The sequence below is a fragment of the Nannobrachium achirus genome (assembly GCF_963921795.1).
Source record: "Nannobrachium achirus genome assembly, chromosome: 1".
Classification (NCBI taxonomy): domain Eukaryota; kingdom Metazoa; phylum Chordata; class Actinopteri; order Myctophiformes; family Myctophidae; genus Nannobrachium; species Nannobrachium achirus.
In genome coordinates, this window is record NC_137810.1 from 31,910,214 (window position 1) to 31,926,690 (window position 16,477).

General features: G+C 39.8%; 1 protein-coding gene across 1 annotated transcript; it reads right to left on the reverse strand.

The window, feature by feature from the left end:
- Positions 1 to 14: 14 nt before the first annotated feature.
- Positions 15 to 9,604, reverse strand: LOC308282512 (GDP-L-fucose synthase-like). The gene is made up of 10 exons (XM_080722877.1): positions 9,545 to 9,604; positions 7,971 to 8,122; positions 7,363 to 7,477; positions 6,046 to 6,174; positions 2,761 to 2,834; positions 2,501 to 2,634; positions 2,244 to 2,375; positions 2,043 to 2,122; positions 1,108 to 1,207; positions 15 to 1,001 (listed from the first exon to the last, which is right to left on the reverse strand). Exons 2-10 carry the CDS (start codon positions 8,120 to 8,122, stop codon positions 946 to 948), a joined length of 972 nt encoding a protein of 323 aa, XP_080579003.1. The 5' UTR covers positions 9,545 to 9,604; the 3' UTR covers positions 15 to 945.
- Positions 9,605 to 16,477: the final 6,873 nt, after the last annotated feature.

Here is a 16,477-nt window from a genome sequence, read left to right on the forward strand (position 1 = left end):
GATAGAAATTTATTTCCATATAAAATTCTTACAAAACTTGCATTAAAAGAACCCCTTTATCATGCTCCATAACCATGACAAAGCAGTGAAGACAAAAGTGAACCTAGGCATACTTTATCTACCTAATCCATGTAAGTTACAGCAAAGATTTCCAAATAGGCATCCTTCAAGAAAGGTAAATCCTTTTAACCATTTCAAAAATGAAGTGAACGGATGTCATTTGGAATATTGCTGCTTGACAGTCAAACTTGAGCTGTCCAGTGTTTCTACAAATGAGTGACAACACAATCAGGGTGACGATGACCAGACTTCATTTACAGTACACAACATTCTGCCTGAAGCGTCACATTGGTCCCTTCACCCAGGGGCGTCACAAGGGTGGGGGGGAGTGGGATGGAGTTACAAGGGCCCAAGGTGGAGGGGCCTTAATTATTTAACTATTGAAAAATAGCTGATCTACAAGTACCTTGTAGATCTCTATTTTTGAAAAGTCATGAAAATGTGTACAAATCTTCAATATATATTTTTAAGCGAACATTTGTAACTCAAATTTTGCTTTTGGGGGGGGGTCCCTGGAACTAAATGTTTTGAAATGGGAAGCATTGGTTTTTCAAAAAACCTTAGAAGGATTTGAAATATTCAAAGACTTGCACAAATGTTCACGATTCTTCAGATATAGATGTACAAGCTCGCAACTGCGAGCTTGTACAGTATATCTGCTATTTTTCAATAGTTAAAGCACAAAATAATGCGTTCCCAGTCTAAATGGGTTAAACCCCCTCCCCCTATGAAGAACATTCATGGGGGGCCCGCAGTGAATCCTTCTACCCAGGGCCCAGAATTTGGTGTGAGGCCCCTGCTTTCACCTTTGACTATCCATACCAACACTATTATGGAACAGAATAGCGTGGACCATATGAGTCACTGCTGACTTCGGTGCGCTCTTCATTTACGAGCTGTGTCATAGTTGGCTACAAACCAATCGCATGTGTCCTTCAAAGCTGTAAGTAAGACAGAGGAACAATCAGTGACAATAAAGAGTAGACAGAGCAAATATGTGATTGTCATGCAGTATTCCATAATGTCTATTTAATGTGCCTGCAGTACCTTTGTTGAATGGCGTGAAGGTGAAGTTTGGGAGGTAGCGCATAAGCTTGGCATTACTGGCCGTCTTCTTGAACTGCCCATCTGCTTTACTGGTATCATACTGAAAGTCACAGGTCAAGGAAATGGACATTGGGGTGGAGCTGGGATCAGGCTAATTTTTTCTGTCCGTTCCGAAACGTTTCGGACAGTTTTTTGTCCGCCCCGAATCGACATCCGAGCATTAATCATTAAAATGCGTCCGACCCGCGCAGAGGCCCGACCATTATGTTTCCTACCGCTTTTCCACCTCATTTCTTTTTCTTTGAGGAAGCCACTGATTTAGGCTACACACCATAGATTTACTTGCTCGGACAAAACTTGAATAGGGCGGTGATTGGGGCTCCTCCGGCCCTGAAAAGAAGGCAACAAATCTCTAAATTGCAAGTTCAGCCATAAGGACTGACCTACTGTACTTAAAATAAAAAAAATTAAAAGATTACAATCCAAAATATTATCCCCATTGACTTAAACTGCACGCAGTGCACGGCAATGCACAGGTTTTGTAATTTTACACAGTGGCACACATATGCTTTGTTCATGTGTGTGCGCTAAAGAATTTGAGACCCGTCTTGCCATGCAATGTCAGTCAATGGGGAGAATGTTTTTAATAATTTTCCTCTTTGGAGGAACTGCTAAAGACTTTTAATTTATGTATTCACATCATTAACTACACAACACATTCCAAATGTACCAAACCTACCAAGATTCTATTGTGACTATCAAAACAATCATAGGCAATAATCTCATATAAACTTGTCTGTTCTGATTGAAATATGGTCCTCATATTTGTTAAAATGGTAAACAAAACGTTTGAAGCTGCGTGTTTTAATTGCCCAGCTCAGAATGAATTGCTGTACTGAGCTGACACCCACTGATGTATAGCTTCAAAAGGATACCACCACTTCACCTTTGAAGCCCAGCGCTTGGACCACCGATTCTGCCGCTTCTTTGATAGACACCTCATCTTCCTCACCAACTGAAACCAACAGGAAAGGAATACATTTCTTAATTATCTTTTTTTTCTTCTCACATGGACCAGCTTGATTATTATTATTATATATTTTTTTTCAATATGTCTGTTGTGTTTGATAGTTTACCAGAAAGAATGATAGGATCCACTTCATCATACTGCCTCAGAACCCACAGGAAAAGGCGGGCGAGGTCCAGGGAGTAGATGAACTGCCTTCTGGGAGTGCCTGAACCCCAAACCACCAGGGGCTTGTCCTCCTCTAACAAACAGACACAAATGGAATAGAGAGTGATTTAAACAAATTCATGCTCAAGTCTGTAATTAAATTAGTTTACTAATTCAATATAGTAGTTTACTTCTATATTGAATCTTGGCAAGACTTACTCTGAGAAATGTAGGCCTTGTGTATGAGGCCTGGCAGTACATGGCCGTCCTCAATATTGAAATTGTCATGGGGACCAAACACGTTAGTGGGAATCACAGCTGTGTAGCAGCGTCCATTCTGCTGGACATATGCCCTGCAAAACATCCACAGTTTGGCCCTCCATTCATTATGCTTGAACATGCAGTAAATACACATCAGTAAGTACATAAAGTTGAATATGTTTTAATATACAACCCACATCTGAGTGGACTTGGCGTACCTATTATGAACGTCGATCATTCTCTTTGCATAAGCATAGCCAAAGTTAGACTCATGAGGTGGGCCATTATGGATCTGGTGCAAAAAGAGAGATGGGTCAAACCATTATGCTTACAACAGAAACAGACATACTGGCAGACAATAGTGTTGGGGAAGGTATTCACTCTGAACTAACTAAGCTACCAATTACTCTATACTGATAATGCAAAGATACCACTGAGAGAGAAATAGACTAGTAAGACGCCTCAGGGCGACATGCTGTTAGATATGGGCTTAATATTGATGACATCAGGGATCTCCATATATGGGCATAAAAGGGATTCTGTTAGAGTGGTTCCCATGACATCACAACATACAATCACTTTTATAGAAGCTAACAATCTACAATGTATAATAACTACTTAATGAAAAGACATAGGTAACGTAATACTTAAAAAAAACACTCATGGATTCACAAACTATGTTGTAAGAAAACTAGACCAGGTCAACCTGGTTGTGCCAGACCCCCTGTCTGTCATCATCATTTATGACATCATGCCTTTTGTAGGCATGTCATCATCATATATACCCTTTATATAGAAAACCCGGACCGACATTTGCTTATGTAGGCCTACCCATTTCATGGGTCTGGCAATAAAATGGAAGCCAAACGACAAGCAAACATGAACATGATGAAATGGATAATGCAAATTTGGTAGGTTGTTACAATGCTCAAGTCTCTACAATACTAGTAAGACGCCTCAGGGCAACAAGCGCCCTAATGGGCGAGGTCGCGCCACAGTGATGTGGACATCAGGGATGTGGACATCAGGGATCTCCATATATGGACATAAAGGGGATTTGTTCCCCTGGCATCGCAGGGATCTCCATATCTCTATATATGGGCATAAAAGGGATTTGTTCCCCCTGGCATCACAGGGATCTCTCTAACAGGGCATCATTAATATTGATGACATCAGGGAACTCCATATATGGGCATAAAAGGGATTCTGTTAGTGTGACATCACAGTGAAGCCAGAGCGTGATTTCAGAGCGGCAAACCTGTTATGACTGTTATGGTCACTTTGATTTGGGCACTGTATTATTTTGATAGTCGTGCTTTAAGACACTTTATGTATATATATTATTCGTTCCCTTTCCTTTTGTACCTTGCTCTTACTGTACTACTGTACTCTGTTCTTGTTTTTTCTTTTTATCTTTTTCATACTTCTCTGTAACTTTGTAAATAACCTTATACTGCTGTGCTGCCTCTGGGAAACAAATTTTCCCCCATGGGATAATAAAGGTATCTATCTATCTATCTATCTATCTATCTATCTATCTAACCCATTCTGGTAGAGTGGCTCCCCTGATATCACAGTGACATCAGAGCATGATGACATCATGATCAAATTTTTACGGTCTATGGGTTTGCCCAAGCTCACAACAAATAAAAAGCAACCCGCAACTACCAATATTTACAAGCAAAGAACAAGCCCAAATTCACTTATAATAAGCAGACATGACAACACTGGTCACGACGCAACACGCATTCCTTCATTTCATTCAGTGTGTGCGTCTTTCTCTTTTCTCTCTCTCACCCTCGCTCCCTATAAACAGAGCTTTAACAAGTTACAAGCCATATTCTTCATGCAACACATAATGTAAGTTTCTCATAGCATTGTCAATATTACTCTGAAGCATTTTGTCACTGAACAGGTTTTGGCAACGGGCTGACTGTCGCACGCTCTCTCGTCTCGCTATTAAGCACCACATTAATCTAAGAATGCTGCCTAGCAGCTTGCTCTATCCAAAATGAGGGGATGACGTTCTATCTCTGGCTGAAATCAATGCTCAACGTCATGACTATCCAGTAAAATGTACGTTCACTACAGGGACATTTGTTTTCTCCCAGAACATTTAGGAGAAATTACTAATTACTAGAAATTACTAGTAACGCCCAAACTTCCGCCACAAAAAAGCAGTGGCCGTTTCACATGACGTGAATTTGTGATTTGTGAATTTGTGATTTGGCTCTGTGAAAATGGGGCTTTAGAATAAGACGTTTACTTTTCTGCTGGTTTGGCATGTTTGGAGACGGATACATTATTTGCATAGGGCTGCACAGCGCTCTCCCTGGTACTGAAAGGAGCAGAGAGACGGGGAAAAGTTGAGCAGAAAGAATCAGAACCAAAGAACGGTCTGAACAGGTTGTTTTTAACCTGCTTTTTTAACCTGGTTATCATTTTGTTAATATTGGCAGTCATCCCTGAGTGATTAGAAACACTAATAGATTATATATTTCTGCGTCTTGTAGACTTCCATTTAAATTAGCAAAACATTTAGGTTTAATACTGGCTCCACCATTGCTGTGAAATGTATTAGACTTAATAGAAAGGGTAGTCTTGTTGTGGTGTTATTTAGCTTTCAGGGACTTCTGAGTGGTTAAATCAATTACATTTGATCAAACTTATACCATCAGACAAATTATAGTGTATGACCCGGCAATCATGTAACTGACTGAAAATAATGTAGCTACCTCACACCCTACAGATACTGTAGTTAATCTAGTAGTACTAATTGCAGTAGTGTGTGTTGGCATCTATAATTATTCCCTCCCTTCCAGACGCACGGCACATGCACGCAAATATACATGCACAGTCACCGAATGAAGTATGAATACTATGAAGTGTGGCAGGTCTCTTGTTTAATGTGTGAGTTCCTTAGCCAGTTGTCATTGTCACCTCAAGAAAGACAACACCTCAGACTAAGCTATTGAAGTCCACATTCTTGCTGCCCCAGCCCCTCCTCCTGTGTATCAGATGCATATCAGATACGGTTTCTCAGGTGGTTTTTGAATGGCTACACTTGGGTATGAAAAATTTAGGTCACACAACGTATAATGCGTATCACGGTACAACACACCACTGACTATTTGCTACTCCTCAACACCGCAGACAATAGGTACAGTACATTATATCATAACAGGTCTCTTGCCTACGTCCAATTATTACATAATGGTCTAATCAGATAATCGTAATTATTTTTGCATAATTGTCATAATTATATAAGAAATATATTAAATTATTAAATGTCAGTAATTTCTTTGTATATTTAGGTTATTTGTCATATCTGTCCTGTGCAATTTTGGATTACAAACCCTAAAAGGCAAACAGATAAATGTCATTTTTATTCATATGTTCCAATGTTCAATGCCAAAAACACAATTAATTATTGTTAATCGCAATTACTTGTTGAACAATTAATCGCCAACTTAGATCTGTAATGGTGACAGCCCTCCTCTTACCATAGTCTCATCGATGGGGTAGGTTGTCTTATCAGGGAAAATGCAGGTGGAGAGGCAGGATACCACTTTAACCGCACTGACTTCATGTGCAGCCTGCAGGACGTTGTCATTGATGTAGACGTTGTTTCTCTGAAGGAATAAACACAACATTAATAAAATACTTCAGGACAACCCCCTTATACACACTCAGTCAGGAGAGCAGTTGAATAGCCATTCCAAGATCCTGGATAGATTAGCTTTTACTCATAACATAATAATAAATTGCGTATTATAAAGAGGTAATGACAGAAAAAAAGGTAACTCAGGCTATCTGATCAGCTAATATTATTGATGATGTCACAACGCCTCACAGCAGGAGGTGTTGTGAGCTTGTAGATCTGCTATTTTTGGCTGAAGTTCTCCGAATATGGACACTAGGGTTCAAGTGGCTAATATAAAAAAGGAGGAAAAAAAGTATCTAGCACACAAAGATTTGGAGGACCCCCTCTAGTAACTCTGAGGACCCCCTAGGGGTCCCGGACCTGCTGTTGAAGACCCCTGACCTACAGTATGTAGTCTTTGGGAGGTCTAGACCTCACCTGAGATGTACTATGCTCATATTATGTGCATTTAGATATACAGTATGTCCTGATGCTCTCTTCGTCCCAGTTGAAGTTTGGTTCCGTGTCTGGCCACCATCCTAAGCAGTATACTACACTGTACACGTTTCCCATCCTTCAGGACTAGAAGTTATTAATTAATACTGTTTAGACATAGAGCCTTGTCATGGGATCATTTTGGGTCCAGCAAAGTGTCATAATCTTGCAGCCACTTGGATTTGGTTGTGTGAAGTACAAGGGCTGCCATGCCCGGTGTACAGCTGCTTTTTACTGGTGATGTGTGTTTGTTAGTACAGGTCAGGGCTGTCTGCAAAGCCATTAAATGCCTCCCCATGTTTTTAGACCTTGTCATCGTGCCAAGAGCAAACGTCAATCAATCTGTGATACGGTGTCCTACTGTATCATAATATTAATTCTCGTGCGTGACATACATGACACCTTTAACAGTGCTGAATTTTCAGGGTTAGGGTTAGGGTTTCAGGCGTAGGCTACCGATCATACCGGTGCACCAACCAACAGACAATAAACCCCAGTGCTTTGCTTGGCCCACAGTGGATGGGAAATTTACGGTAGATTTAAAAAAAAAAACTCATTGATTCACTCGTATACCAAAATGTGTTTTAATTCATTACAAAACCTCTAATTAGATTTATCTGCCATTCTGATGCTTTCCCGGTTAAGACCGAATTATTTCCTCATGCTGTCCCAGTATACTCACCCAGAAGTCCAGGTTGACCCTCATATTTTTGAACAGTCCTCCCACCATCGCAGCGAGGTGGATAACGTGTGTGGGACGATGCTTCTGGAACACTGCCCGCGTCTCCTCCATGTTCCTAAATTAAAAACACGCAGAGTAGAGCATTTACCCAGCAAACCAGTTCCTTGACTGGTTTGGGTCTGAAATAGGAAGCTAAGGCTGTCACGATTATGACATTTACATTTTACATGACGATTAATTGTCAATCAAATAACTGCGATGAACGATTTAATTGTGTTTCTGTTGTTGATAATTACATTCCTGTTTGGCTTGTAGGCTTTGAAGTTGCACATGGCAGATATAACACATAACCTAAATATACAAAGAAACTACTTACATATTTGACAACTTTATACTTGAAAAAGAATATTGATAGTGGAAATAGCCGAGATCTAAAGCCGAGCTTGTGGATCTGCTATTTCCACTACTTTTTTGAGTGTTTGAAACTATATTAACATTTCTCAACATGGAAACGATTATGCAGAATAATTGCAATAATACCTCAAATAATTGCGATTAGATGATTATCATGTAATATATTGCGACAGCCCTAACAGGCAGGTTCTCACATGAGGTTGGCATCCTTGGAGGAGAGGAAGATCCATTCTTCGCCCTCCTTGGCTTCTTCTTTGACCACATGCTGTATGGCTTTGCCCACCAGACCAGACCCTCCTGTCACCAGCACCTTCATTGGACCTGAGTGATCACCCGAGCAATCCATCTACACACCACACACCACACACACAGAGAGAGAGAGAGAGAGAGATTTTGAATGAAGCAGATTGTAACAGAACACCTTGTACCCATGATAAAATGTGGCACTCCTCCCCACCACCAACCGGCAGGGCAGGCCACGTCTGCAGGTGGGTGTATCACTAGCCATAAATTATAACTCCGGAGAGGATGCTAATATGCGGAGGTTATAACCTCCGCATATTTTGTGGGTAATAAAAGTTTATAACCTCCGCATATTAGCATCCTCTCCGGAGTTATAATTTATGGCTAGTAGTGATACACCCACCTGCAGACGTGGCCTGCCCTGCCGGTTGAGGATGCTAATATGCGGAGGTTATGTAACCTCCGCATATTAGCATCCTCTCCGGAGTTATAATTTATGGCTAGTGTATCACAGTTGGATAAATGTTTATGTAGGAAGTAGAGCAAAACATGTCGTCATCATGTGACACTGCGTTGTTTTACCGGGTGATTCTTTTTTTATTTTTTTTATCTCGAGCAGTGTTGTAAAGTAACTAAGTACAACTTTGTGGTATTTGTACTTGACTTGAGTTTTTCGTTTTCAGTACTTTTACTTCTGCTCCACTACATCTCAGAGGCAAACATTATACTTTTATTACCCACAAAGATTATTCAAAAAACTTTAGTAACTAGTTACTTTGTAGATTTTCATTATTACAAAACATAGGCTACATTAATAACTTCAGCCCTATATACATTTTGGCCATTTGAAAATAGCCGATCTACAAGCTTACGTCGCTTAGATTGACAATTTTCAATTTATTTTTTAAAATGGGACACTCTGTCTAATGACTTGAGTACTTTTACCTTTGGTAGTAGCCTAGTACATTTTGATAACTACTTTTAAATACTTTTAGATAAATACTTTTGTCCTTTTACTCAAGTAGATTCCAGACTTTTACTTGTAACATAGTAGACCTATTTCTATATTGCAGTATTGTCAATACTGGAAAAAAGTACTCACATGTTTTAGAAAAGTAAAAGTATCAATGCTGTATTGATACTTCTCAAGTATAACATGTGAGTACGTTTTCCACCGCTGGCAGTCAGATCAGATGTTAACGTGCAGACAGACAGACACCCACACGGTAATCAACTGGCCGAAATAACAGCCTACTGGTATTTACATGTACAAGCTCACTGCTCACATCAGGGACGCATTGAGCTTTTCGGCGAGCGACAGTCGTACGATGGGACACAGATCGGGGCGTGCATAATAACGTTAACGGTTAGCATTGTTTTAGTCGCATGTAGTTCAAGAAACGGACATCAATATTATTCAGACAGTGGCAGCCTATGATGTGACTTTAAAATGCAAGATAAGAACTGAAAGCGGGTAAGTTCATGCATTTCTGTAAACGTACACTAGCGGTCTAGATTTACATACCAACGTTAGTAATTAGTTGTCTCTTCCCATCAGACATACAGTAGAGTCGTGGCTCAGCTTGCCTATGTGAAGTGAGCTGCATTAGCGTTAGCTGCAATAAGACTTCCGGTGCCGATCTCTTCAGAATAAGAGTACCCCTGAGGCAATTGAAAAATGATGAAAAACGAGTAATTGTCCCATGATATGCACATTCAAAATATAGATTAAGCATTTAAACGAACACACACAATGCTAATTATGTTTCTGGGTAAAAAAAATTTTTTTTATTAACATTATTTTATTTTGAAGGCTTGAGCTTGGCTCCCAGGCCGGAAACGCTAATGCAGCTCCCTTCACGGACCTAGAGAAGAGGGAGGAGGCTCTTCTTCTACTTTAGCTGACTGTTGAACCCTTCACTGCCCTCCATTGTCCAGTTTCTGTAGCACAACGCAGTAGCTGCTTCTCAAAATCTTTTAATTTCAGAAAAAAGGCTATATAACAGTGGTTCTCAAACTTTTTCATGTCAAGGAACCCCCCCCATTGACACTTATTAGCCCGTTGACCCCCATTTGAAAAGATATGCCAGGGACCCCCTGCCCATAAGAGAAGGTTTTATGGCTTTAGCAGTGATTCCCAACCCTTTTAATCTCAAGGACCCCCCGTTTGACATTGATATTAGGCTACGGACCCCCATTTAATGGCATTTCCATCTCCGAGACCCCAAGTGTTATTGTAAAATCAATGTTAATTTAAAGGAGCTATAGTCAACTTTTTCATTGTAGGGCCGACACTTTGTTTGCATCCTAGTCTACAGACTAGGATGTAAACAAAGTGTCGGTAGACTAGGATGCAAACAAAGTGTCGGCCCTACAATGGCCAAAATGATTATTTTATCATTATTTCACGCTTTTTGTGGTCATTTTTTAATTGAAACACATATTATGAAGCTTATTTTTTTATAAAATATTTTCGAAACATTATTTTTATTTTAGCATCCGTTTTTCAAGAACAAGTTGACTATAGCTCCTTTAACTCAGAGAGTGGTTCCATTTGTACACTCTGAGTTACACCCTTAAGGGTCCATTTGGTTTCTACCTATCGTTTAGCTGGGGACCCCATGGAACTCCCTCAAGGACCCCTGAGAACCAATGTTGTATAGCCTAATAAGGAGGTTATAAGCATTTTGGGGTAAAAGTGCATGGGGAATTTGCATAAATTTTGCATAACAACATACATGCATATTCACAATCTAATCTTTGAATTCAAATTGAGTTATAGTTTTGGTGATTCGTAATTGTGTTGGGATGACATGTTTATTAAGATGTTGCAGGAAATTTGTGGTATTGTACAGTAGGCTACAAGGTAGGCCTAGCTACATGATTGCATCAGGTGAGGACACAATTTGATAATAACTGTACGGACGCTTAATGAAATTAACTCATAAAAACACAGCTCACTTCACGCTGGGTATGATTTTTCTTAGTAGGCTACAATTTATCGCCCGATTTCCCCCTCATTTTAGTGTAGCCTACTGTTCTATCTGTCCATCTTCTTTTCTTTTTTCTTTTTTTTGGTAGGCTATCCTTAATTCATTTTGGTATTTTACCATTTCCTTTTTTTCACCCTATTTTGGCAAACACACTTAATGTAGGTATTTCCCATATTTTGTTCTACTTCTATTTTGGCAAATGCACTCTTATATTGTACTTTTCACTCTTTCACTCTTATATTGAAACTTTTCTTCTTTTTTATGTTAACCACTTGAACCCTAATGTCCATATTCTGAGAACTTTAGCCAAAATAGCCGATCTACAAGTGGCAGCCATCTTGGATTTACCCGGTATGGCAAACAGAAGTATAATTTTGCCTGTCTGTTGTTATATTATGATGTTGGTCATGTCCATCCATGGTACAAACTGTAAAATGTACATGAAAGTTAATAATTTTGTTGTTTAGACAACACTGAATTTTGTGGTTTTGCATATACAGAGTATACCCCTAAAACGGTGAAACTGCTATCAAACATACATGTCAGTCTCCTCCTGGATGTCAGACAAAATGATGTATCTTTTAATGGTACCGAGATCTCACCTCGCCCATGGACTATTAAACCAGCATATTTGATCTCACCAGCATATTTTTCTACGAGATTTTAAAAAATCACACCCGTGTGAACTGAGCGGTGGTCGTGGAGGCTACGCAACAGCACTACTCTACTGTGTGTGTGTGTGTGTGTGTGTGTGTGTGTGTGTGTGTGTGTGTGTGTGTGTGTGTGTGTGTGTGTGTGTGTGTGTGTATGAGAGAGAGAGAGTGTGTGTTTGTAGGCCTTTTGCAGTTGATGCTCAGACTAGACTCAGCAGCACGCTCTCTGGCCACCAGTGGTATTCAGGCTACATACACGGATACATACACGGATACATACACGGATACACACACGGCCATGCTATGGAGCGGTCTACCACCACTCAAAAATATCCCTTTAAGGTACATTTTGAACAGATAAAGACTGATTTTACTTATTTTACTTATTCGCAAATTAAAAAATGTATTCGTTGGATATAGCACTAGGACATAGCACTAGGTTTTTGCTAAAGTAGAATTTTTCTGGAGCATCACAGAACCTCACCACTACAATTATTACAATAGAAATTGCATGGAGGAGTGAATGGTGGAGTGTCCTGAGTGAACTTGACTTTATTTTTTTTTCATTCATTCATTCAACCTTTATTTATTCTCGAAAAGACATTGAGGTTGCCCTCATTTGCAGTGCCATCGAGATACATCACAACACAACATTAATATTTACAAAACAGACAATATAAAGTAAACTTAAAAACAATTGCAGACATTTGTTGGTAGGTTGTCAATTAAAGATTTAAATTGACCGTATGTTATGGGAGAACATATCTTAAAATGTAGTTGTAGCTCATTCCAGGTGGTTGGGGCATTACAGCAAAAGGCTGTCTTCCCCAGTTCTGAGTTTGCTGTGGGGACCTTTAATGTGAGCCAGTCACTGGAGCGTGTCCTATATGTCACAGGCTTCCAATCCAGCAGAGATCTAATATACATAGGTAAAGACCCATCAATTGCCTTAAAAATGTACAGGTACCAGTGTTTGTTTCGCCTGTCAGTCAATGAAGGCCAACCTTTTACATTTACACATAGACACTTTGCATGGCCCTCAGGGCTCAAGACCGAGCCCTGAGTGTCATGCAAAGTGAGGGTAATCCAAGAATGTAAATATGGAAATGATGTTGAAATGCCCGATGCTGTAGTTAATATGCAAATAAAGGACTTTCAGGTTTCACCCACCCATAATGTCACTGGCCTTGACATAAAGGTTCACTCTGGATATTCTATTTTATTTTATTTATTTATCTTTTTATTTATATCATCCTTTCTTTTCATCCTCTCTTTTTGTCATCCATAATGGCATCATCACCAACTACAAAGAGTTGAAAAAGTAGCCTACCTGGTAAGTGACTTTATATCACCATGTCCTAGTCCCTATAATAACTACTGTATGCACCCACCCACTCACATCTTCATCAAGGACATCCTAGCCTTGTGTTGCCAGACACGAATCCGGCCTCCACACGCAGTGAGTCTGGCAATGCGAGGCTAAGGGCATCCTACATCCTCTGTTCTGTTCCCGTTATCCATTTAAAGCCTATCTATGCCTATACTTTGCTTAAGGGAGTACCCCAGGAGTCCTCGTCCCCTCTTTTTCTCCCTCAGACAGAAAGACAACTGTCAACGTTTAATGACGGCATGGAGAATGTTTCTCATATCAGGTGTGTCAGTATTTTGGCTGAATTTGAATCAAATATTGAGGTCCTCTAAACCAGTGGTTCCCAAACTTTTCAGGTCAAGACCTGAAAGAGATTAGATCCAAACTAGTGATAATAGCAGATCTACAAGCACACGTCCTTGTCTGACATCATAGACCTATGATATCTATGATGTCTGACATCATACAATCCCTTTTATGCCCAAATATGGAGATCCCTGATATCATTAATAGTCACACTTGCAAATGAATTCTGTCCTTGTCCCTTTTATGCCCATATATGGAGATCCCTGATGTCATCAATATTAAGCCCATTTCTGGGAATGCCCATATATGGACATATAGTGTCAGTCTCATGTGGTCTATGACTTCAAACACCTTTAGGGCGAGGTCGCTTCTCGCCCTTAGAGCGTCTTACTGGTAACTAGAAAATATTGTTCCTTCGAAACAATTGTGGGCTTGCTTCAAGCCAGAAAACAATGGCTATAAAAGTACAAAATGTCAAGATCGCAGGCAGTGCTCTCTTTGACGTTACTGACGTCAAAGATTGGTCCATTTTGTTCCAAAAATGTGTTGTGCAAAAGTTGACTATAACAGGCCAATGTAAGAAGGGTGGTATCTGTTCCTTGACCTATTGGGAATGTGCTTGCAAGATTTCACGCACATTGCAGGCTGTGTTCATGATTTGAGGTGTTTTTGGCTTTGGACACTTTATCGCTGCTTGCAGCAATATTTATTATTATAATTTTCTTTTTTTGTGTGTGCACTTCATAGGCATTTTAGATAAAGGTCCTTAGATTGTGTGTAGAATGTTTCATGCAAATTGCAAAAAAAAATCCTAACGGGTTTAAGCGTTTCACAAACTGCTCAAAATGATATAGCGCCCCCCTTTGGCCAATTGGAGTAAGATTGGTTTTAGTGATATTTGGACTAACACTCTACATCTTTGCCAAATGCCATGAACATGTTACTTTGCATGTATGATTTAGAGGCAGAAGAATAATTTGCATAAAACTGAAATATTCATTGAATTATTAAAAAAGCATGTTTCAATTTTTTTTTAATCCGATCTGACAGATCTTTAGATATTGGTCCAAAGTTCATGTAAAAAAAGTTTTGTGGACGTGACGCGAAAATTCCAGAACAAAAGCGGGTTTAAGCGTTTTACAAACTGCTCAAAATGGCGGAAAATCTAAGGGCGGAGCTTACTTAACAAAGACACAGATGTCTTCCGCTTGAGTCAAAGCACGTGTGTAAGCAAGTTGCATGTCTTCAAACGAAGACATGCAGCTGTCTCACTGAGTCCCTTGCTCTCTCTCTTTCCTCTCTCTCTCCCTGGCCTACGGCTTTCGGATTTCCAAAACGCAACGAAAACACGCAGTGCAGTGTGCAACCAGCTTTACTGTATAATAAAAAAATAAAAACATTCCTACAACCCAAATCTGGTACAAGCTCCCTTGCAAAGGTTTGTAACAATGAGAGTACAAATGGACCCAAATGGACCCTTACCTTAAAGGGTCCATTTGGTTCCATGTGTACACTCTCAGAGTTACTGTAAGGGTCCATTTTGTTCTCCCTCCAGAAGGACTACTAATACATTAAAGGCTAATAAAGCTCTTTGTGTTTACAGTAATATTTGCTCTGTTCATGAAAACAATAGAATTATGATTAAAATGTCCTCCTCAATCTATAGTACACTGGTTCCCAAACACTGGCTTAGGACCCATATGTGGGCCGCAGATACATTTTTATGGATCCCCTCATCCCTACATTTAGTTATCAATTATTATTATTTCAAAACAAAAAAGCAGAATCCTTCACAACTTCATTAAAAACAAATTCAGTGATTATTCTTTTCAGTAAAGAAATTAAATAAAAAGGAAAAGTAGTGAACACAATGTGGCTCGAACCAACACGTTATGAGCTTGTAGATCTGCTATCTTCATTAGTTTGGGTCCCGGGAAAACGTCTAATTTCTCTTCTGGGTCAAAATCATTCTTAAAATCATGGCCCCAATCCATTTCTCTCCCATTAACTTCACTTCATTTAATTACGTTTTCTTTCAAATACAACCCAATGAGACAAACCCATCAGATGCCCACAGGGGGTTAAACATAAATGATAAAAAGCAACATTTAATCTTTCAAATCTTACCCCCTGCAGATCATTGTTAGTATAGTGTGTGTTTTCATGTGTTTCAAATCTAACTCATTGCAGATCATAGTTAATATATTGTCTATTCTTACCTGTCAGGTGATGATGCTCTGCTCCTGGTGTGCAGAGAGTCAGTGGTCACAGTGTCCTGAACTCAAGCATCTTATATGGAGAGAGAAGAGATCTATCTGGTTCTACTGGATTCCTTTAGACCAGGGCTACTCAACTGAAGATGGTTCCTAGAGATCTGGTTCTACTGGATTCCTTTAGACCATGGCTACTCAACTGAAGATGGTTCCTGGAGATCTGGTTCTACTGGATCCCTTTAGACCAGGGCTACTCAACTGAAGATGGTTCCTGGAGATCTGGTTCTACTGGATTCCTTTAGACCATGGCTACTCAACTGAAGATGGTTCCTGGAGATCTGGTTCTACTAGATTCCTTTAGAAGACCAGGGCTGCTCCTCGGGGGCCACTCAGCATAACAACTAAAATCCAAGGGCCGCCAGCTAAAAGTGACGCTCCTGTTTTGGACGATTAGACCAGGGGTTTTCAAAGTGGCTGACGGGGCACCCTGGGGTGCCTCGACAGCAGTCCAGGGGTGCCGCGAGATCATTTGATAATATTTGGAATTTATTTGGACACTTGAAAAAATATTTAGTATCATTTTAAACTTGAAGTACGGGGTTAGGGTTAGGGTTAGGGTTAGTTATTTAGTTATTTTCAGTCAGTTCTAACCAAAATGGCTATTATCTCAACGTTTCCTCGCAACATAATCACTAAAATATCCTCACTGTCAGGCAGAAACCTTGTATCTCCAAGTTTCAAATGTGTACGTCTTTTGGTAAAGCAAAGCCCTGCTTCATCATACAAGACTGTCGCACAAAACTAGTGAAAGCAGCCGATCTACAAGCACGTTGTGTGCTTGTAGATCTGCTGTTTTCACTAGTTTAATACATTTTATAGACTAGCCCTTACCCGTTCAAAGATATGAGCTCCAAAATGATGTGC

Bases quoted from the DNA above. Each gene is read 5' to 3' on its own strand.
- LOC308282512 (XM_080722877.1), bottom strand. From the start codon at position 8,122: ATGGATTGCTCGGGTGATCACTCAGGTCCAATGAAGGTGCTGGTGACA. The intron at 2,123-2,243 runs GTAAACTATCAA...TGTTGGTTTCAG, and splicing joins GGATCCTATCATTCTTTCTG to TTGGTGAGGAAGATGAGGTG. The intron at 1,208-2,042 runs GTATCCTTTTGA...TGTGACTTTCAG, and splicing joins GCTTCAAAGGTGAAGTGGTG to TATGATACCAGTAAAGCAGA.